The sequence below is a fragment of the Labeo rohita genome, chromosome 5, assembly GCF_022985175.1.
Source record: "Labeo rohita strain BAU-BD-2019 chromosome 5, IGBB_LRoh.1.0, whole genome shotgun sequence".
NCBI lineage: Eukaryota > Metazoa > Chordata > Actinopteri > Cypriniformes > Cyprinidae > Labeo > Labeo rohita.
In genome coordinates, this window is record NC_066873.1 from 10,127,948 (window position 1) to 10,152,816 (window position 24,869).

Genomic DNA, 24,869 nt, shown 5'->3' on the forward strand with positions numbered 1-24,869 from the left:
TTTATATCGCAATACTGTCATTTTTCTTGCAATTTTGGCTTTATATCACAATTTTCACATTTTTTTCGCAATTGAGTTTATATCTCACAATTTCGACTTTTTTTGTCGCAATTGTTTATAGCTCACAATTTTGACATTTTTCTCACAATTGTGATTTTACAACTCACAATTCTGACTTTTCCTGGAATTTTTAGTTTATATCTCACAATTTTGATTTTTTTTGTTGCAATTGTGTTTATAGCTCACAATTTTGACTTTTTTCTCGCAATTGTACATTTATATCTCACAATTTTTCAATTTTCCTCGCAATTGTGAGTTTACATCTCACAATTCTGACATTTGTCCTCACAATTTTGAGTTTATATCTTGCAATTCTGACTTTTTTTCGCAATTGCAAGTTTATATCTCACAATTTTAACTTTTCTGTCGCAGTTGTGTTTATAGCGCACAATTTTGACTTTTTCTTGCAATTGTGAGTTCATATCTTGCAATTCTGACTTTTTTTTCGCAATTGCAAGTTTATATCTCACAATTTTAACTTTTCTGTCGCAGTTGTGTTTATAGCGCACAATTTTGACTTCTTTTTTGCAATTGTGAATTTATATTGGAATTCTGACTTTTTTTGCAATTATAAGTTTGTATCTCACAATTTTGACTTTTTCTCGCAAATGTGTTGATAGCTCACAAATCCCACAAATCATTTCTCAGAATAATGAGATATAAATTTGTAATTGTGAGTTATAAAGTCCAATTCTGAGAAAAAAAAGAATGACAATTCTTTTTACAACTGTGAGCTTGTAACTCTGAGGAAAAGGTCAGAAGTGCCACATGTAAACTCGCAATTGCAAGATAAAAAGTCAGAATTGTGAGCTAAAAAGTTGCAATTATGTTTTTTTTATTTTTAGTGGAAACAAGCTTCCATATGATTGTCTCTTTAGAAGACTTGGATTAAACTGCTTGATTCATATAGATGAATTTTAAAGTGTCTTTGCAAACTTTTTGAATAGTCAAAGTTTTGCTTACAGGGTCTTTTTAATGCATGGACATAAATCTTTTAGGTTTCTTTAAAAATATTTGTATTTTTAAAAAAGTCATAGGTTTTGAACACAATCAGGGAGAGTCGACAGAATTTTCATTTTTGGGTGAAATATCCCTTTAAATCAAAAAGTCTGAGAGCTTTCGGGACTCACCACAAACCACTGAACCATGACCATCGTGGGCTTCTCGGTGAAGTTGTACAGGCAGTGGATCTCTGCAGAACTGTCCATGTAAACCTCTAGAGTGTCCTCCATCCTCAAATTCACTCGCGCCGCAGCTGCCAAAGAAAACACATTGAGATTGGGTGCTTGAGGCCTTGTGAGAACAAAGGCTGCTTTATCAACACGTGAATAAACACATTAACAAGCTTTTAATGCATTTTAGATTGTGTACTAACATTTAAGCCACAGCCTTAGAGAAAACTCAATTACACTCCTAACAGTGTTAGGTCAGGAGCAGTAAAACACTCTCTTTGTTAAAATTGTTCAGGGTCAATTAAAGTCTGTAAATGATGACAAGGCCTTGCTGTGGGGTGAAATAATTTAGGATTGATTTAATATAGTAAAAAGAGGGCAAAGACGACATTTTTAAAAAACTGAAAATGAAATAAGGCATGAAAGGGGTGTATAAGTTTGTCAGTGACGGGATGTATTTGTTTTGCTGGTGACAGTTTTTCATGTTGTTATGTTAATGATGTTATCAAGGTTTTGACATTTTTCATAGTCAGTTGACACTTCTGCAGAATTCGGTAACTGTAGACTGCATGCGGGCCAACCGAGAACATCAGACAGTCAGTGAGTCATAGTTTTTGTTGCTATCCTGTTGTGATTATTATCATTACAGGTTACACGGTATCTATGCAGGTCTTTTTAATTTCCAGCACTTTTTGTGGAAAATCAATGTAATTCCAACGCACATCCGTCAGATTTACTGATAACCAAATTAGCCAACATTTTTAGTAAACAAATACACAAGAGGTATAAGAGGTGCATAACTTGACTGAGGAATGCCTAGATTCTGCAGAACTTTTTTGTTGGTGATTCTGCAGGCAGGTTCTCTGCAGCCTTGCCGATGACCCACATTTGTAGATGCACTGATCTCACAGAAGTTGAACGCTAAACCGCACTGGCAGAGCTTTACACGGCTGGCAATATTACACTGAAGATTGCTCTAGGCCACCATACCACATCAGCACTGACCGAATCATAGGAAAATAGACAAAAACGTTAACTTCATACTAGTTATTCCCCATATTACGTGTTATGGCTCTCAAATGCATTTTCATGGAAAACAAAGGATAAAACATGGACCATTAACTTACTTCATAATGCATAAAGTAGATTGTCTTTGCAGGAATATAAAAACTATCCATATGCATTTAAGCCGTTTAGCTGAATCTCACAAAAATATGTCCAGGCTAGAAAGAAATAATAGCATAATTCAGAATGGAACAGATCTAAGAAAAATGTTTGCGTTGGGACTTATTAAAAACAGTTCCCATATTCCTCCATATTTTTATTACTATAATGTGTCCAGTACTTTAAAATAACATTTTTTGATTTTCGGAAAAAAAAAAAAAAAAAATCTTATTGTATTACAGAGAATGAGATTCTGCATTACAGTAAGGAGAAATGGGAGCGGAGAGACTTACTGACAAATAAGTTAATAATAAAAGTTATTGAATGGATAGTTCACCCAACAACAACAACAACAAAAAAGAAATTATTTATTATTAATGTACAGAACCATTCAAAAGTGTGGGGTCAGTAAGATTTTATTTTATTTTGATTTATTTAAATAATTTATAATTTGTTCAGCAAGGGTGCATTACATTGAGCTGAAGTGAAATAAAGATATTATAAACATATTTCGAATAAGTAATAAATGGTTTTCCATCATAAGAATAAGTGGCATTTTAATGTATATTAAAATAGAAAATAATTCTATTAAATTCTAATAATAATTCACAATATTACTGTTTTTATTGTGTTTTTAATTAAACAAATTCGGCCTTATATATATATGAATATATATATATATATATATATATATATAATGTAATACAAAAAATATATATTTAGCAAAATGCCCAAGCTGCACTTTTCCATACAATGAAAGTGGTACATCATAATAAGACCAAAATATATGGCTCATGTACTATATTCCAAGTCTTCAGAACCTTTGTGTGTGGAACCAAAATTTGAGGCTGAGTAAATGAAGACCATTTTGATTTTTGGGTGAACTATTCATTTAAAATCCTCCCTCTCTTTACTTTCTGGCGTCTTTTTTGTGGCAAGACTGAGGTTTTGAGTGGCAAACACAGATCTGCCGGCGGCTACCACCACACCAACTGAAAAAATACAGACCATGTGTCTTTTGTGTGTCATGATTATATTTGGCAGCACACCTTCAATGAAGCAGAGAAAGAACAGCATTTTAAAAACAAGACCCAGATTTTGTGACCACAGGCATGATTTTAATCGGCAAACCTTTGTCTGACTCAGACATGAGTGATACCATTCATCTTCACATCTTCCGTTCCTCAGATATCTGCGATCAAAACAAGCATCCAGCCACTGTGACTTTTCAAATGTCACTCTCTGCCCTCAACGGCCTTTTTGTATTAAAAGAAAGTCATTTTTTCCCTCCCCTCGGCCCTTCTATCTCTCTGCAACCTGCTCTCTGTCTCTCTCTCGCTCTTTCTCTCAGCATGCAGAAAATAGGCTCGGACTGAAAGGCCTCCTTTTTAATTGGAAACATCTGGGAAGTGGGGAGCTGGACTGGTGGGGTGCCGTGGAGACGGGTTATTATGGGATTTCCACGTCCTTGGCGAGTGACTGGTGGAGGAGAGAGACGTTGGCGAGGGTTCAGGGGTGAAGCGGCTGCACAACAACCTCATCACTCGTCTCCCTCCCCTCTGCGCTATGAGGTCAGTGGCACAGCCACTGCTGGGATGGAGGGGGTCTGACCGCGTCAACAACACCCGAGATGAGTTGACCTCGAAGCCCATGGTGTGTTTGTGATTGAGTGATCAATGAGATGTAAAATCCTGTGCTTAATCACTATCTTTGTTTAATAAACATCACTAAACACTGCTTAAATCGAGATGCACTAATAATTTAATGTGTGATCCTGAATAGAGCGTAGCCTCCTTTTCAACAGCGCTGGTTCTGGTTCCAAAAGCATTTTTTCCATTCATTTTTCCCAAACGGATTTTAAGTCTTAAGTCTTCGTTAGAGCACTATAAGCCATGATGAACCAAGCCAACCAGCTACAAGGTCAATCAAAACAGTACAAATTTGTTTGAAGCACAAAATTGGGCAAAACGTTTACTTTATGAGGGAATGGCTTTAATGAGGGAAAGAACTACCATTGCGAATGACATAAACAAATGAAAAATTATGGAGAAAGATGGTTACTTTTGTTTTCTTTGCGTACACAAAGTATTCTTGTAGCTTCATAACATTAAGGTTGATCCACTGATGTCACATGGGCTACTATAATAATGTCCTTACTACCTTTCTGGGCCTTGAATGTGTCAGTTGCATTGCTGTCTATGCAGGGTCAGAAAGCTCTCAGATTTCATCAAAAATATCTTAATTTGAGTTCTGAAGATGAATGAAGGTCTTAAAGGTTTAGAATGACATGAGAGTGAGTAATTAATAACAGAATTGTCATTTTTGGGTAAACTATCCCTTTAATGAATCAAACATCAAATAAAACATACTATTATAGTAGTCCTCAGATGGCATTTTCTTTAGGGAAAATGCACTGTGGAGAAAGATGCTGACTTAATGAATATATAGGAGTAAATTGTATGGCAATTACAAATTGCATGTTACCATGACTAACTACTAATTATTATACTACAATAATAATCTGACATTAATTGCAATATTAAATGGATTAATTAAGATACTTCTAAAATAATGCATTGTACTGTGTTAGTTAAGCAGCAAGTTGCATTGTGTATGGAAAATGCACTCCCCAAAAATTCTCTTCAAATAGATACAATTTTTAAACATAATGAAATATTCAAGAATTAGGAATGCATTCTCACAACTGGCTACATTTTATTAATTCACTCCCTCGTTTTAATTTAATCATGGCTATATTTTATTCATTTGTTCTCTCAATATTTTAATTTTTGTACTCTTTAAAACTTTCATATGAAGTCATGGAGCTTGCATTTGCACTTTTTAAAAAATATTTTATGCAGTTTACTTATTGAGTATATTAATTTAGTTTTAAATATGATTAGACAATGATTTTTATTATAAAACAAGACAAAAGTACTGATACATGTGACCTTGGACCACAAAACCAGTCATAAGTAGCATGGGTATATTTGTAGCAATAGCCAACAATACACTGCCCTCCAAAAGTTTGGAAACACCCCTGGCAAAGTGTGGTTTTGGATGATATCAGCATAAATCCATTTTTTGGTGCAAATACATTAAAGTAAGTTGACATTATCATTGAAGACCAGCAATAATAATTTTCATTTTGATTACATAATAATGGCAATATATACATGTCAAAGTCAGACATGCCCCTTTGCCAGCTGTGATGCCTGGTTACTGGTTTAAACTTGGCCCAGGTTTTTAAAAGATTTTTGGGTCAGCACACCTTAATAGCTTCAACAATTGATTGACAATTAAGTTTAGAATACAATGAATTTAGGCCCAGATTATGCAGAGCTGTAATAGCTGCTAATGGTGGATATTTTGATGAATCAAAATTTTTTTCTCTATGTATAAACTGTTTATGTAATAAAATATGTTTTCGTAGTTTTTGTTGTCCCTTATCAGTGCAAAATTACCACAAATTAAAAAGGATTCATGCCAGTATTGTCCAAAACCCCACTTTTCTAGGACGTTTCCAAACTTGGAGGGCAGTGTACATTGTATTGGTCAAAATGATTGATTTTTCTTTTATGCCAAAAATCATTATGTACAGATATAATATACATACATATATAAGTATGTACGTATGTACAGTATGTACAGATATAAGTACAAATATTAAGTACAAATCATGTTCCATGAAGATATTTTGTAAATTTCCTACCGTAAATATATTAAAACTTAACTTTTGATTAGTAATATGCATTGCTAAGAACTTCATTTGGACAACTTTAAAGGCGATTTTCTTAATATTTAGATTTTTTTGCACCCTCAGATTCCAAATCAAATAGTTTTCAAATGCACTCCCAAAAAATTATTTTCAGCTAAATCCAATTTTTAACCATATTGAAATATTCTCAAATTAGGAATACATTCTCACAACTAATGCGTGGCTACATTTTATTAATTCATTCCCTCATTTTAATTTAATCATGGCTATATTTTATTTTATTCACTTGTTCTCTTAATACTTTTATTGTTGTACTCTTTAAAACTGAAGTCATGATGCTTGCATCTGAAAAAAATTGAGAACAAAAAAGTTTGCCAGTAGACCAAAATAAAACACATTCATTATACAACTTTTAAAAAAAGATTTTTATGCATTTTTGCATAAAGCATACCTTAATAGCTTCAACAATTGATTGCCAAATAAGATTTTTTTGCACCCTCAGATTCCAGATTTTCAAATAGTTGTATCTCGGCCAACAAACCATGCATCAATGAAAAGCTTATTTATTTAACTTTCAGATGATGTATAAATCTCAATTTTAAAAAAAAATGACCCTTATGACTGTTCTTGTGGTCCAGGGTCACATATTTAGAGGCTATTTGCACTAGATGTGGACTATAGCCATAAATGCCACTTAAAGTGAAAATCAGAACTATGAAAATATAATTTCACTGAATCCTCAGCTCATATGTGGATATTTCTAGTAAAAACTGAAGAGCTACACAGGTTTAGATATCTAAATGTGTACATACCATAACCATAGTTTTTAGCCTATATAAAGCTGATCGTAATTACCTCAGACTAACCCCAACCCACATCCTGCCTCTAAAAATGAGCTCTTCACATATTCCGAGTAAAAAAAAATTACTTTAACATTCGAGGATGTCCCCAATGAGAGATTTTGTCAGATTTTGCAACAACTGTGGACAACTTGGTCCCTATAGTACAGCTAAGTGAACCAACACACACACACAAAGCCTTATTAAACTCACAGTCACATCCCGCTGGTTTCATTCTGTATTCGCACCCCATTTTCAGGGCTGCTGCCTTTCTCTTTCTCCCCCTCCCTCGACCACCCCATCCCAGCCTAGACCAGCCGCCCCACTCATTGTGACCAAGACGCTGGCCCTATTTGCTTAGACCTCTCTGTCCTTTAGCACAGCTTCACTGAGGCCCCCCCGACTGCGTCCATCCACCCATGGCCTTCAGATACAAGCCATTGTTCCCACACCTGGGGAGCAAATCTCCTTCTCCCTGATTGTCTCCCTGCCTTATCTAAGCTTAAAACATTCTGAAGTATCTCACATATGTCCCTGTTTAAGACTTCAGGTAAACAGAAAGGTGAACCGAAGTTCATTGTGTGCCCCAAAGCTGTGTTTTTCTTATCTCCTCCAACAAATATTTTTTTAAATAGCCTGGAACAAACAAGTTAACAATGCTTGTTCCTTAAACATGACCGGATAATCGGATTAGCAAAGGTGGAGAATATCTTGTCAGAGGAAATCTAAGGCAAAGACCTACGTGATGTTTTCTTATCTGAGAGAAAAAGAGGGGTCAACGAGAGTGTCCACAATAAAGAGCTTTTAAAAATGCAGTTTAAAAAATGTCTGTCAAGTTCTTAGAAACGCAAACTTTGTATGTTGGTTTTATATGTTTTTATTACATTTTCAAAAAATGTTTACTACCTTTCATAGTAAAAAATAACAATTTATATATTCTATGACCTGAACTAACCTTGCCTTGTTATACATTTTTTATGATACAAAAAGGGTGGGAAAACAAAAACAACAAAACAAAACAAAACAATGAAATTAAAACAAACAAACAAAATGAAGTAAAAACGAAACAAAACAAAACAAAACAAAGTGAAATGAAACAAAACAAAATGGAGTGAAATGAAATGAAACAAAATGAAGTAAAACGAACCAAAACAAAACAAAAAAAAGCAATGAAACAAAACAAAATTAAGTGAAATGAAATGAAACGAAATAAAGTAAAACGAAATAAAACAAAACAAACAAAAAACAATAAAACAGTGAAACAATGAAACATTGAAACAAAACAGCAAAACTAAACAAAAAATGAAATAAAACAAAAATGCAAACCAAAACAACTTCAAAAACGAGACAAAGCGAGGTAATGATAAAAGTAATATGTGAAAATGTAATTTTATACTAAAACTAAATAAATAAAACAAAGACAGATCAACAAAATTAAATCATGTAGTGTCAAAATATTCTGTGTCTGGGGTGGCAGGGGTTAATAAGCCAAATCAAGTTGAGAAGTATGAAATTATCTGAGATTAAAAAAAAAAAAAATTGAAATATTTTTACTATTTAAAATAAATGTTTTCTATTTTAATATATTTAAAAATGTCATTTATTTCTGTGATATTAAAGCTGAATTTAGCATTATTACTCCAGTCAGATGATCCTTTAGAAGTCATTGTAATATTCTGATTTGCTGCTCCAAAAAACATGTATTATTTTTATCATTATTATTATTATTATTATTATTATGTTGAAAACAGCTGAGTAGAATTTTTTCAGATTTCTTTCATGAATAGTAAGTTTAGAAGAGCAACATTTATCTAAAAAAGAAACTTTTGTAACATTATAAATGTTTTTATCATCACTTTTGATCAATTTAAAGCATCCTTGCTAAATAAAATTATAAACAAAATAAAATTATACTGACACCAAGCTTTTGAATGGTATAGTGTATAATGTTACAAAAGCTTTTCATTTCAGATAAATGCTGATCTTTGGATCTTTCTATTCATCAAAGAATCCTGAAAAGATGTACTCAACTGTTTTAAATATTGATAATAATAATAAAAAAGTTTCTTAAACAGCAAATCAGCATATAAAAATGATTTCTGAAGGATCATGTGACACTGAAGACTGGAGTAATGATGCTGAAAGTTTAACGTTGATCACAGGAATAAATTTTTAAATATATGCAAATACAAAGCAGTTCTTTTAAATAGTAAAATAAAATCACAATTTTACTGTTTTTGCTGTACTTTGGATCAAATAAATGCAGGCTTGGTGAGCAGAAGAGACTTCAAAATCTTACTTTTCAAAAACTTTTGACTGGTAGTGTATATTACTCGCATATTGGCTGTTTATTAGTACTTATAAATCACATATTAACACCTTATTCTGCATCTTTATGTCCCCTTAGAGTTTTTGTTTTTATACATTCATTATAGACGGGGTATATTTAAGTTGTGGATGTGTTTTTGACTAAATACACATATCCGGATCCAACAATGTGGGTCATGTGACCGACACAGTGAAACACTGAAACAGAGAAGAGACAGATACCTAAATCCCATGTATGGCAAACCGCTGCTCTGTGTTATTAACATTCGGGGCAGTTGGCCTACGTACCCTGCAAACCCACGTCTGGAAACCACCGGTGAATATTTGGACGTGCTGACAGAGTTTCAAATAACAAGAGTAAGGACGCCTGAAACCACATTGTTTTCACAGGATGATGACTAGCTATGTGTGTGTCTGTCTGTGTATCAGAACGCAGGGGTGGAGGAATTGTGGGCCACAAGCTGAAAGCCAGTTTCTCCAAAAACCAAGATATTAGCCTAACAATGGGATACACTGCTGCCACATATACACTGCGTCCCTATTATACACGCAAACGTGGACAGTAGTCACAACATCAGTCTTTCTACTTTGCAACAAAGATCAGCTTCTGTTTCAGCCCCAGCTGAGATGAATTACATCTCCAGCTGTTTTTTATTCTTGCAGTGTGACTTAAAGACAAATGCAAACCCCGGCAAGCAAACATAAACTCCCTTCCTCTCACTCTTGAGTCTTAGAGACTTGAGTCTTAAAACAGTCAGTTCTCAATGATCTGTGATAAGCAAATGGGCCTTATCTGTCTTTTTAAATAGAAAGGGCTTTGTGTTGCCAAACATTTCAAGCAGCATTTGACCCCAAAATGAAAGTTCTGTCATCCTTAACCTAACTTTACAAATAGGGCTGTGTTGGAGTAAGACTGTCCAATCAGAATCCAGTATGGCAAAGCAGCACGGAATAAAGAAACACTGTATATATTAACTATTTTAAACACAATGAAACCTATTTTACGAAGAATCAGTGCAAAAAACATGATGCTTTAAGACATTAAATGCCAGGTTTGACTTCTTGTGGCCATCATGTGACAATTTGAGAGCTATGGCATATGGCTTCAGAAACTCGAACTATAGCACACAGTTCATATGGACCCCTTTTATGGTGTTCTTTGTAGTGCAAGAGTGTGAATCGCCATCTATTTTCATTGTACAATAAAAGAGCGTCTAAACTCTTGTGTTGCACATTAAAAATAAAGTCATACAGGTTTGGAACGACATGAGTGTCAATTTAAAAAATTTTGGCTGGACTATCTCTTCAGCTACATCCCTGGGTTGTGTTCTGTTACTTTATGCTGTGAACAGGCTGGTTTTCAACATGGTGCCCACCCTCCCCCTCTGGCACTAATGTGTCACAACAGACCTCCCATACAGAGCACATTAGTATGACTGGGCACCAAATGAACCTCTGTGTTCGATCTGTTGAGTTGACTGTTTTCTCAAAGATAACCTGCCCATTGAAGGATTTGCTAATCTTGAACTATCTCAGTGTCAATAGCTGCCGTTTGATCTAGAAATCCAAGAAAAGTTTGCTAATCTATAGCTCAAGACCTTCTGAATCAAGGCTCTTTCACCTGTTTCTTTAAAGTTTGTTGAGTCGGGAATCCATAAGCCCTGTGAAAGAAAGGTGAAGAGTACTGGAGAAAGGCAAGCGTGACCTGCTCTGGGACAGCGAGGGAATCACCAATCACACCCCACATGCACCTGGGATCAAAGAGGTCACACACAATGGCTGTGTTGCTGCCTCACTGCTCACCTAGTAAATGACTTAACAGGGGGAAATGTGTTCAAAATACGCATTATTTGCTGTATTTACAACATTTGTTGAAAACCTTTTAACAGGTAATAAAGTGTTTTATAAGTACAGTTGAGGTCAAAAGTTTACATACACCTTGCAGAATCGGCAAAATGTTAATTATTTTACCAAATTAAGAGGGATCATACAAAACGCATGTTATTTTTTATTTAGTACTGACCTGAATGAGATATTTCACATAAAGACGTTTACATATAGTCCACAAGAGAAAATAATAGCTGAATTTATAAAAATGACCCGGTTCAAAAATTTACATACACTTGATTCTTAATACTGCGTTGTGACCTGAATGATCCACAGCTGTTTTTTTTTTGTGTGTGTTTAGTGATAGTTGTTCATGAGGTAAATTTAACTGATTTTGTCTTCTGGAAAACACGTAAGTATCTTCTGTAGCTCCTGAAGGGTGGTACTAATGAAAAAAATAAATAATATTTAAGCAAAATAAGAAAAATGTACAGTTTTCACCCCTGGCTCTTAAAGCATCGTTTTTCCTTCTGAAGCATCAGTGAGTGTTTGAACCTTATATAATAGTTGCATATGCCCAAAGTATGAATTCAATTCAGTCATACCATCCGGCATGTTGGTATTCTCATGTGACCTGTGACCTACAACTAAAACAACCTCTTTCCTGTAGAAAGTTAACCCAAAAATGAACCTGTATGACTTTCTTTCTTTTATGAAACACAAAATTGTGTTAGTTAATGGGGTTTAATCAAGTTAATGGGGTCCAATCTTCATTTGTTTTCCATTTAAGTAAGTCATACAGGTTTGAAACAACATACAGGTAAATAAATTACGACATGCAAACGCGTCCGTAACTTCACGCATTATGTAATCATGTAGGAAAGGTCACGCGTGGTTAGCCTGTGTATTTTGATTCAAAAAGGTAGGGTAGGGCGAAAAATTCCATCTAATTTTCTCCTCCAGCTTTAAAATCATCCAACATTGTTGTTTTATCTTTTTTTGTAAAGAGTGTTTCACTTTGTACTTTTGCTTTGTAAACACTGGGTCGGTACTTCCGCATACGTCACGTATGACCTTGTCAACGTGACTAGCAAGACGAGCATTTGTGGTTTAAAAAAGTATATAATTAATTTTTTTTATTATTTTTATTTTTTTAGAAAATTACCAATCGTTTCGCTAGATAAGACCCTAGTTCCTCGGCTGGGATCCTGTAGACCTTTGAAACTGAAATGTTTTCCTCAGAAACCTTAATTTCTTATTAACTGAAAAAAAGAAAGACATGAACATAACTAATCCTTTATTTCTAAGTAGAAATACAACCAATATCAACCAAGTCATATTAGAAGCTAGGATATTACACGAACACTGGATTTTGACGTCTCTAAATGCCATATTAGGTTTCCCAGGTTTTGGACAATGATCCAAAGTTCCTTTACATACACCCAAACGCAATCTCATCTATTAAAAACCTGTATATGTATCTTATGCCAATACACAAATATTCAGAACTAACATCAGTCAGGTCTAACAAATTTCCCACAATGCAATGCACACACATGCATGCACGTATCCACACACTGAGCTATGTGGCCTCCTGATCTGGTCTCTCTTTGTGAAGCGGGAACTGGCACAAATCCTTCATGATGGAGCTTCTTGAGTGAGACAGCCATTCAGAGTCTGCCACCTCCCTCCTCGGTCAAACACAAATCCGTCTGAGCGGCCCACCATCAGATCAGATCCTCTAAACCCAGCTGAACAGTGCATCACAGCTTACAACATGCACAAGCACAAATGCACAAAATCAAAGAACTTGAATGTGCACAGTCACACAACACCTTTAAAACAGCTTAAAAAATGCTGGTAACCAAACTGTTTTGGTGACCATTGACATCCACTCTAAATATTTTCTCTAACTATAGTGCAAATGATCACAGAATTTGTATTTTTTGGGTGAACTAGCCCTTTAATAATACAAATGTCTGTGCAACATTTACTGTACAGTGTTTCTGCTAGCAACAGGGCAGTTTGTCTCATTATCATTAGCATTTTGAACTGCTGTGGTAACAAGCCAGACTTAATGCATCGCTAATTTGCTTGTTTGTCATGACAAGTTTTGCACAAAATATTGCTGAGAGTGCTGTTTTAAAAAGAGCGAAAAATTACTCCCTCTGGTGCAGCACGCCTCCTCATGAATATTTCAGCAGCCTGTATGCAAGCTGAGCCCCCTTCAAGAGCTAAATTAATGTTTTATTTACAGACAACACACTGTAAATATGCCGCTTAATCAATATTCTCTCCACTGAGTGTCCAGCGAGACACATAGTAGATTAATGGCCATCTACATTCAGTGAAAATCGTGCATTCAAGCCAAAACCATTACGTAGCAAACATTTAGTGCACAATAAAATCAAGTTTGCATGGCTGAATGTTTTTCTGAATGTTTTTACATTGATCTCTACATGCTATTATTCAGTACAATGTCAGCGTACAAGGATGGCGCTCTGGGCCGTTACAAGCTGATCGAGTTGAACACCACATCTGATCCCAAGAGGCCAATCAAAACCTGATTAACATAACAAAGGGGGGCAATCAGGAATACCCCCCCAGGCACATTAAATAATAACTGCTCTATTACAAGACCCCTGATGAGGGTGAAGCTATTTGCCCAATGGGGCAGAACCACAAGTGAGAATTCCATGTTAAAATTCATTTCCACTTTTCTGTCCCACGACATGAATACGAGCAATTTAGTCTCAAGGTTTCATCTTTTAAAAGCAATGTGGTGCAAAACTTGGTTTTTATATTTTCTGGGGAAAAAAAGTTGTTTCTTAATGACAAAAAATTACGTTTTTTGAGGAAAAAATTCTAGAAATAGTATAGTGCATACAGTGGACTTTAGTGGGGATCAATGGGTTGAAGATCCAAATTGCAGTTTTAATGCAGCTTCAAAATGCTCTACATGATCCCAGCCGAGGAATAAGGGTCTTATCTTGCGAAACGATCTGTCAATTTCTTAAAGAAAATAAAAACTGATATATTTTTTAACCACAAATGCTTGTCTTGCACTATAGCTCTGCAATGCGCATCCATGTCTTCATGCATTCTTAGAAAATGGCAGAGCCTTATTCCTCGGCTGGGATCGAGTAGAGCCCTTTGAAGCTGCATTGAAATTTGGACCTTTAACCCATTGACCACCATTAAAGAAAAATCCTGTTTACTTCAAAGATCTTAATTTCTTTTCGACTGAAGAAAGAAAGACATGAACATTTTGGAAGATATGGGGGTGAGTAAATTATCTGGAAATTTTCATTCTGGTAGTGAACTTCTCTTTTAATAATAAAGTACATCCATTTCTCATTGCTGCAATGTAATACAGTTAAACAGTATACAGTAATACAGTAAAATGTTAAAAGATTCATCAAGAACTGGAGGAAACATCCAAAACCCACTTATGCGTTTTATATTTGATACTTTCAGCTCTGTTAGGACTCTCAAAAAACAAACATGGCATTTCAGAGGAAAGTGAAGGTGTTTTTCATGTTATCATCTCTTAAAAATCACAGCATAGAGAAAAAAGCTTTGCTGACATTAAACAGAGAAGGTCAGGTAAAATGAGACTTAAGACAAAACCTATATCAGCCGCTCTGACTCTCTGTTATTACAGGCCTATAAATAGCAGCCCTGTATCACGTCAACTCTCATGACGAGACGGACTTTAACAAAAGGCTCTCTTGTCTGGAAGACTGTGCTTAAAAGGGTGATGGATTGGCAAGCAGGGAGAGAGGAAGAGGGTGTGAGGAACCCTTCGCTGGCAGAGACTCTCGGTCCAAGAATAACAGAATACCACGCTCACAGCGTGAAAAAAATCAATGCTTCTGCTCTACTGTATATTTCATAACAACCCTAGTGCGACTTTTATGGGTTGCAGCTTTCATGTGGAATAGCATTATGAAGTTGAAAGTGACTGGAAGATAAAAAAGTCTGAAATCTAGAATTGGGGGCCCACTAAGGTCCTTGTATGCCACAGCCCAGTCAATCATTAGGCTCTCCATCGCTCGAGGTATCAAGACGATCAGCGTGTGCATAACCCCCAGTCCTCCTCTATATTCTGACAAATATTAACAAGCCCACAACAAAGCCAGATCCGTATTCCATCATGCCTTTCATCACACCCATCAGAGAGCTCCGGCCGGGGTGGGGGTTTAAGTGCACCCCATACCGTACCGAAGCGAGCGAGCGTTGTGCCGGGCTGTTGCCACCCCCTGCAGAGCCAGTCTAATGCCCTCAAAGAGAATTACAGAGTGATCACAGGTTCACTCCATCTCTAATGAGCTCACGGCTGCCTGCTCCACTCGTCCCTCCTGTAACCCTCTCATTCAGTCTCCTTCAGTGTTTGTCACTCAGTCCATATTGTAAAAAAAATATCAGTTTTACAAAAAAAATCTATTTCCTGTTAAAAAAACAGCAGCTGTGGTTGCCAGAACTTAACTGTACAGCGTTAAAATTTAAATTTTCACCAGCTGAAGTGCATAGACAGCAACTACCACATGCAAGGTACATGGGCTATTTTAACGATTTCCTTACTACTGGGCATTGAACGTGGTAGTTGCATTGCTGTCTATGCAGGGTCAGAAAGCTCTCGAATTTCATCAAAAATTTAAAGTTGTGTTCTGAAGATGAACAAAGGTCTTACAGGTTTGGACTGACACGAGGATGCGTAATTAATGACAGAATTTTTATTTTTGGATGTACAATATCTCTTTAAATTTACGGTAAAAATGTCCAGCTAAAATTCATTAACTTCAATAATTTTAATACACAAAACTACTAAAATCAGTTTTTACTTTTATAATATACTGACAACCACCTTAAAGGGATAGACGAAAATTTGCTGTATATTTACTTCAAGTTGTACCTTTTTTCTTTTATTAAAATAGTAGATTTTAACCTGAAACTATAATCCTTAATGACTCATAAAATGCTAGTCAATAGCTACTGTCGTTTTGAAAGGTAAAAAGTGTATCAGGCAACACCAAATTAATACCCGTGGCTCCTGACGATATATTGAGGTCTTAAGAAGCTAAATGATCTGTCCGTGCAAGAAACTGAACATTATTTACAACATTATTACCTGTAATCCTGTAAGCCTTAGGTAAAAGGGTAGTCCTATTCTTTTCTTTCACTGAACTGGTTTAAATAACCAATCTGCATGTTATGGAATCACCAATAATTATTGCTTCAGCTAAAAATAATTTTTTCTGTTCTGCTGAAAAAAAATAAGTTACCTACATCTTCGCCTGAGGGTGAGTAACGTAACAGCAAATGCTAATTTTAGGGTAAACTATGGCTTTGGGAACTATGGGAATCTTTCTGCACCTCACAATTCGATTCATATTGATTCTTGGGGTCATGGTGTGATTAAAAATCGATTCATGATTTGATCTTTTTTTTTTTTTTTTTGTGCACGCTGGACATCAAATGCACCAGTATTTTAATACAAAAACACACCAGTCTATAGTATGGGTAGTTCTGACTTAAGAAATCAGTGTTTCCTAATAACTATTTTTAAATTGCGGGCATCAGAGAGCTGTTATCAATTTTCGGAGCAATTTTTTTTTAATTTCACTTTCAAGATTCACAATCACACGGAGCACAATAGGCCTACTTTCCACATATTTTACGAGATTAAAATATGTGGAGTTCAGTGGTGTTCAGGATCTACAAATCATTCGCCATCATCCCATCAGTCATCTCTCTTTACTCTCTTTATGTGCTAAATGAAATATATATTATGTAGGCCTACTCTAATGTAGCAGGCTACCACTAGCAAGCAGCTAACCACTTTTAGTGGCTCCGTAAAACGCGTTGTTTGATTTCCTTGCCTCTCCAAATACGGATTCACTATTTGGGCACATCCCTTCTTCCCATAATAACAAAAGATCAATAATTAATATAATATTTTTCCAAAAACATGCCTTCGCTGAAAATGGGGCAGGATGTATTTGTTATTTCTCCTCCACTGCTGTTGCTGTTTTGTTCTGACAACATCATGCTATTATTATTATTACATTAACTAGAAAATCAATTTTTGAAAATCGATGCGAATCACTAGAAGACTGAATCGCGTTTCGTATGTGAATAGATTTTTCCCCACACCCCTAAAAATGCTGGTTAGGTATGTTTTAAAGCATGGCAGCTGGTTTGAGCTGGTTAAAGCTGGTCCTTAGTTGGTCATGAGCTGGTTTTAAGCTGGTTATGAGCTGGTCCTGAGAAGAAGCTAGTTGCTTAGGACCAGCCTAAACTAGCTTATAAACCATCTTAAACCAGCTCAAACTAGCTGCCATGCTTCAAAACATAGCCAACCAACATATGCTGTTTTTTTCCAATAGGGTAAGGCAGGGGTGCCCAACCCTGTTCCTGGAGATCTACCTTCCTGCAGAGTTTAGTTCCAACCCTGATCAAACACACCTGTCTATAATTATCAAGTGCTCCTTCAGATACTAATTAGTTGGTTCAGTTGTGTTTGATCAGGGTTGAAGCTGAACTCTGCAGAGAGGTAGATCTCCAGGAACAGGGTTGAGCATCCCTGGGGTAAGGGAATGTGTTAACCAATTAACAATTACCAATTTTTGCTGTAGCCTTTCACCATTAAACGTCCAATTATTTGTTTTATAGTGTATTTGATATTAATAGGTCTGAGCTGGCTTTAATTTGTTCAGGCCTTGAGAACAATTGCAAGAATGCCTTCAACAGTGTTAGTGGTTTGTATTCTTGGTGAACTGTTCTTATTACTCATACTTAGGGACTGTTCAAAAACCCTAACCGCAATTGTTAAACTTCAGCACATAACTTATTGCGTGATATTTGTACAGTGCAGAAGTGCAGGAACCATCTGAAAAGTGGGGAGACAAACCATGAACACTTTATAAATATTATTTAGATGATGTAAAGTTTGATCAGCTGATCTGCTAAAAGGAGCACTAGCCAACCAGCCAATAACCCGTCTGACAAAGGCTTTAATATATGACCATATTATGTATAACTTAGGCATCCACAAAATTCAACTACTTTCATGTTATGAAAATAAAACATGTCTCATAACCAATGAATAGCAAATATTACTATTCTCGAATTTTAATTTAAAAAAAAAGAATCGCAACATTAAAATGGGTGTTCATTTTGAGATTTTCGGAAGACTTCACCCAAAAAATTAACATTTTGCCATAATATATATATATATATATATTCTTCTTGTGTGTTCCACAGAATTCATACAAGTTTGGATTGGAACAACATGAGTGTAAATGAAAATTAATTAGGGATATACAAAATTATCAGGGAAATTATTAGGAACACACAATATATCAGTATCATACTGGTTATTGTGGTAAACTTTTTCAAATTTCCTGTCTTAGCTTTCTCAAGCCAAGTGCAGGCCCAAAATGTCTAATTGTGCAGGCCTACCTGTTATTTTCTAGTGCAAGTTCAGACAAATTTGTTGCTTCTGGGAAGAAGTAAAATCGGGAGCAATTGTGATTAAGGTAATCACTGAGGGCTCAACGCAGCAGTCACATCCATACAAAAACAATCCAGTCCAAACAGGAAACATTATGACTTGTTCCTAATTCTGCAAACAGTGCCCCGCAGGTTAGTCTGGCACTAACAGAGTTTTCAGGGTGATCTCTATACATTAACCCTGTGCCCCAAGGTGAGAGCAACAAGATAAACGATTGTTTTTTTCTAAATTCTGCTCTTCCCAGAGCTAAGTTTATTTCATTAAACGCCCACACTGTGAACTCTCGTCCCCTCCAGCTCAGAGCGCAACAGACCTCAGCAACATGCTGAAAAAACAAGAGCAGAGCCCCATCTGTACTCACAACAAACTCACACTGTTTCTCGTTATAACACAGGCTTATACAGTAACCTCATATCTATTCTCACCGTTCTGTTACGAAAAGTATATTATAGACTTTTCATTAAGACCCTAAAGAATCATATCAACTTGTGGAAAAACATCTGATGTCCCCTTTAAGAAAATCTTCTGTTTGGGCTTTACTGTGTTTACTGCGTTTCAGACTCACTGTGAAAGAGGTTTATGGGATAAACACAGCATTTAGGTTTTGAGCACTAGAGGCAGGGTGACCCTGACATGACACACAGTGGCAAACAACAGCCTCATCTTTCTGATTCCTGTGTAAAGGACAGTCACAGCTGGGCAAAAGGAGTTTCCTTTGTGACACCTGTTGCTTGTCCGTTTGTCAAGTGATTTGCGGGATTGGTGAGAAAGCCAGTGGACAGGCAGGGGGTGGGACCACACACTATGAGTGACAAGCATAGCTCCTATTTTCCCGCTCTTCACCTTTATTTCTCTTACAAAGATGTAGCCAAAGGAAGACCCATGTGACCTCGGGCCAGTGGAGGCCCACAGTCCTGCGGCTCATTCATGGTTTCTCTCACGGCACTGCTGTCATGGAATCCGGAACTGGCCGGTGTCCCCACTGAGCTCCTGGCAGCAGGTGTTTTAGCAAAGTTTTAACGGTTTGGCTGCTCTCCAGCTCAAATCTCCATCCTGCTTGACTGGATGTGACACCAGCATGGAAAAACAGGAGAGTTCAGATGATACTGGTAAATGCTTCTTGCAAGTTTTAACTGTAGTACACAGATTTGATTTAAGGTATACTTACATTATTCTTTTTCAACAACTTTTGGTTTTAAAACTTTAACTTCAACTTTTGGTTTCTAAGAAAAATTAGGCTCTAGCTAATTTCTTTATGCTTAGCTTTGAAGACATTTAACTGGCAAAGGATAAAATGGGATACATCTATTTATAAAACAGATTGTTACGGTCCTTGATTCTGATTGGTAGAGCTGTATTCAAAGCTGTTGTAAACCTTCTAGCAACCACCCAGAACTCTCTAGCATCACCCTAGCAACATCTTTAACAACAGCAACCTTGCAACCACCCTTAACAATAGTACCATCCTAGAAACCACCCAGAACACTTTGCAACATCCAAGAAACCACAAGCACATTGTAGGAACAACCTTACAACCATAACTCAGCAACAACCTAGCAACCACCCTGGATACTCTAGCATCAACCTAGCAGCCACCCTTAACAACACCCCAGCAGTTGTCTTACAACCACCCTTAACCTTACAGCAACAACCTAGCAAAACCCTAGCAACCACCCAGCACATTCTAGCAACAGCCTTGCAACCACCCATAGCTCAATAGCAATAACCTAGCAACACCCTAGTCATCACCCAGGATACTCTAGCAACAACCTAGCAACTACCCTTAACAATAGCAACACCCTTACAGTAACCTTTAACAATAGCAACACTCTAGCAACCACCCAGCACATTCTAGCAACAACCTTGCAACCACCCATAACTCCACAGCAACACCCTAGCAACAGCCTAGCTTTAATCTTAACTCAACAGCAACAATATAGCAAAACCTTAGCAACTACACTAGTAACCATAACACAATATCAACCACCTAGCAACACCCTAGCAACCACCCAGCACATTCTAGAAACAGCATTGCAACCACCCTTAACTTACCTTAACCAACCTAAATCCAAAAGCAGTAACCTAACAACAACACAACCACCATTAACAATAGCAACAACCCAGCCAACCTTAGTAGCACCCTAGCAACCAACCAGCACATTCTAGCAACAAACTTGCAACCACCCTTAACATCATAGCAACAACCTAGCAACCACACAGTCACCTCTGCAATAACCTTAAAGTCAATAACAACCTAGTAACACCCTAGCAACCACCCAGCAAATCCTAGTAACAATCTTACAACCAACCTTAACTCAGTACAACCCAGCAACAGCCTTGCAACCACCCTAAACATACATTAACCAACCTTAATGCAATAGCAACAACCTAGCAACACCCTAGCCCCCACCCAAAATACCCTGGCAACAACCGAGATACCACTATTACCAAAAGCAACACCTTAGCAATAGCCCAGAACACCTTAGCAACACCCTAAAAGCCACTCAGCACATTCTAGCAACATCCTTGCAACCACCCAAAATACCCTAGCAACAACCTAGCAACCACCATTAACAATAGCAACACCCTAGCAAAGACCCAGCACATTCTAAAAACAACCTTGCATTAGTGTTGTCAAAAATATCGATATTTCAATAAATATCGATACTGAAATATCTGAACGGTACCAATACTAATTTGGATCGTATCTATATACCAGTACTAGCCGAGCTGTCACTTTCACTTCTCTCCAAAGGCGCATTGACAAACACCACACGTGACCGCAGTGCCTGTCTCGTCTCATTCGCTTTGGTTAAATAGCATAAGTAAAGCGAACAGAAAGAAGGCGAGTGCGGCGCCCCTGCGACCGGCTTTAGTTGATAAAGAACACAGCAGGAGTGCTATCTGGAAATATTTTGGATATGAAGCAAATGAACATGGAAAGCCGAAGGACACAAGCAAGCCAATATGCAACAGCTGCTACAGAGCAGTGCTAAAAAAAGGCGCTAACACCTCTAATTTAGTAAAGCACCTGAAAGACAGACACCTGGATCTATATAAAGAATTTCTAGAGGTTGGTAACTGTTCTCATTTTAACATTACTGAATCATTAACCAAGATGGCCTAGTATTGTTGCTGATATGAGTGTTGTCTCGTTTTTTCACTGTAATTCTTAAAGTTAATATAATCTGACTGAGGAATCTTAGACAAGTAAATACTTCAACTGTGGTCAAATGTAAATTAACTTGTGCTTATTTAACTTTATTAAAAAAAAATATTACTTAAATTCTGCAATTTGTCTTTATGTCAATCCAGTGAGCAACTGAGCATTGTTTTCGTGTGTGATGCAAACGCACGTGGAACGGTGATTGTGAAGTTTAAATGTTTAAATGTTAAATGTTTTAACTAAGATTAATAAATGTTTTGGAAGTATTTTTCATTGTTTATTCATGTTAATTAATGTTAACAAATATCTATTACCTCATTGTCATGTTCTAGATTTGTTATATTTATCTTTAAATTAAAAAAAATGTACCCCCTTAATATTGTGGCAGTTTTTTTCTCAGTGGTATCGAAAATGGTATCGAATATCGATATTTTTCAAGGTATCGTATCATTGTCAGCTTGACCTAGCTTGACCCTCAACTCAACAGCAACAGAAAATAACAATTCAATTTGTCTAAAATTTGCTCAGCTTCATCACATACAGTCATTTCCAAGAATATTTGTTTGAACATTTAAACAATTTCACGTCACTTTGCTCTGCAGCTGATCTTTTAACACCAGCTAATACAGAGAGAGACATGTGATATTTAGTTATCTCTTCAAACGTCAAGTTTAAAGATAACATCAATCACCCTCATCTCAGGGCCAAAAAACACTCCACGTCAGAGCGCTCCTTTCTGTGTGGCCGAAAGCTGAATGACGTCCTTCATTATTGGCATATTAGCCTAGAATACTCAAGCACAAAGACTGCTGTCTCTGGTCAATATCTCTTTCTGTATTTTTGGGTTAATCTGTGTTATTCTGAAAGGCGCTTTGCTTGGTTAGCATCCTGTGCCAGAGCTGGTGGATTAGCATGGATCTTCGACAGTCCTGCAATATATATCCTCAGCTATGTGGTTTGGTGCCATTCAAAACCGTTATAAAATATGGCTGACATTTGTCTTGGAGGTCTTCCTGTGAAGTCTCGCCAGTTCATTTAGACTCCATCAGACCCAGTGTCAAATTCATTTGCCACCCTGCTGAAATGGAGTGAATCCAAAGAGCTGTTTGGGATCTAGTCAAGGCTGAAAGACATCTTTTTCTTCTTTAGGACACTCTCAGCGTTTCATTCTCCAAGACTTTTGCACTCCGGAATTTTAATTGCCCTATATTTATATTCATTTGATTAATGGGTTCACTAATAATACATCTTATATCTAATCTTTTAATGGCAACAGCTTACCAAAAAGAATCAGATACCTTTATCTCACTCTAAACATTTCCATACTTTCCATAAGTTTCATCAGGTCATTGTTCATTTGAGAGTTAGAAAAAATGTGCTGTTATGTTGTGTAATGAGCCTTGTTTATCTACTATACAGTCCTCCAACTAAAATTAACGTGGACATGAGATGCAAAATTTACTTTTACAAAGTGTTGTTTGCATATAAATGTGTCTTAGCAGTGTGTGGACACAACCACCCTACATTGATAAAAATCCATTTATTCCTTTTTTTAATCCCTGAAAAACCTAACAAGCGCAATTATCAAGCCGTTTTGATTTTATGAGCAGTATGATGTCATACTGCTCAGGCCCCGCCCACGACAGCTGACAGACTGTCCCATATTAGCATTTATAAAATGTGTAGTTCTGGTCCTTGATTCTGATTGGTTGAGCCGCGTTCGAAGCTGTTGTAAATTACTCTACAAACATATACCTTTGTTTACATCTGTGTGTTGTTTGGCAACAACTTTGTTGTAACCACAGTCATCTCTGAGGCTATGTTTACACTGGTGCGTTTTCATTTTAAAACATTACTTTTGCTACGGTTGTGCTATCGTTTACACTACTCCAGTGTTTTCGACCGTCAAAAACTTCGAAAACACTGCAGACCCCGTTTTAGTTTGAAAACTCCAGGGTTGCATTTCAATGTAAATGGACCAAAACTGAGACTTTTGAAAATGATGGCGTGGCTGCCCACATTCGCTCTGCATATCCCTGATGACCGTGTAAACAATAACATCATGGTCATTGTTGTACCCATGTAGATATGTATAGGTAGATGCCCCATTCGACTGCTTCAAGCACGTAGACACGTCCGCCATCTAAATAATAGGACATCTGCCTATACATATCTATGGTTGTACCTGCACGAATGGTCATGTGATGTGCTTTTTTAGTTATGTAGTGCAGACAGAGATCGTTTCTGAAAACGCCAGTATAGAAAAGGATCGTTTTCATTTTAAAACGCCATTTTAAAACAAAAACGCACTAGTGTAAACAGGACCAGAGGAACTACATTGTTTGGCGGAAGAATAATGTTTGCATTAATATCATTACACTATCATTGCTCTGTTTTATATTGTGAAATCTTACTAAGTATATGGAATAACTGTTTTATAAAAGCAATAAGCCCCGTGAAGCTGTGGTCTACATGTGTTTAACAACTCCCCTTAGCTGTTATAAATTCACGGCTGTTATAAAAAAACATGGCTTCTTGGGGCTTATTGCTTTAATTTATGCCCTCAGCCAGTTATATGCTGTCCGCCATTTTCTCTGTGCTCAAGCAGCTGTAGTGACAACGTCTCATAAGCAATGCAGGTGTTTTGAAGTTGGATGTAAAAGTAAACATAAGAGTCTTTCTTTTCTCCCAACATCAGAGCCACTGAAGACGCAGTCTTAGCTTTGTTTTGTATGAGCAGTAGCTCATTATCATTTAAAGAGACAAGCACCTAAATGGGTCGCTGTGAACAGAGCTGTTTTTGAGATAAAAAAGGGGGCTGTTGAGGAATTTTAATCAAAGTATGTTTTAGACATTTCATGAAGACCCTAAACAATCATACCAACTTGGCATCCGATATCCCCTTTAACATTTTAACCAGCTAGACATCACAGTGACTTCAACCAAAGGTGGGTCAACCCAAATGAAAGAGATTTTCATTTTAAAGCAGTCATTCAAGCTGAAAAGAAGTTGAGCTCTATCAGCAGCATCTGTAGCCTGCTCTCAGTTACTACAGAAAACCATCACTCGGTTTCTAAAA

The 24,869-nt window shown here is 36.7% G+C and overlaps 1 protein-coding gene across 3 annotated transcripts in view; it reads right to left on the reverse strand.

The window, feature by feature from the left end:
* Nucleotides 1-24,869, reverse strand: part of mcama (melanoma cell adhesion molecule a) — a 70,704-nt gene that overhangs the window by 19,719 nt on the left and 26,116 nt on the right. For all 3 annotated transcript variants that reach the window (XM_051108811.1, XM_051108812.1, XM_051108810.1), the window contains exon 2: nucleotides 1,191-1,315. In XM_051108811.1, the coding sequence (XP_050964768.1) occupies nucleotides 1,191-1,315 (125 nt within the window). The remainder of the gene's footprint in view (nucleotides 1-1,190; nucleotides 1,316-24,869) is intronic.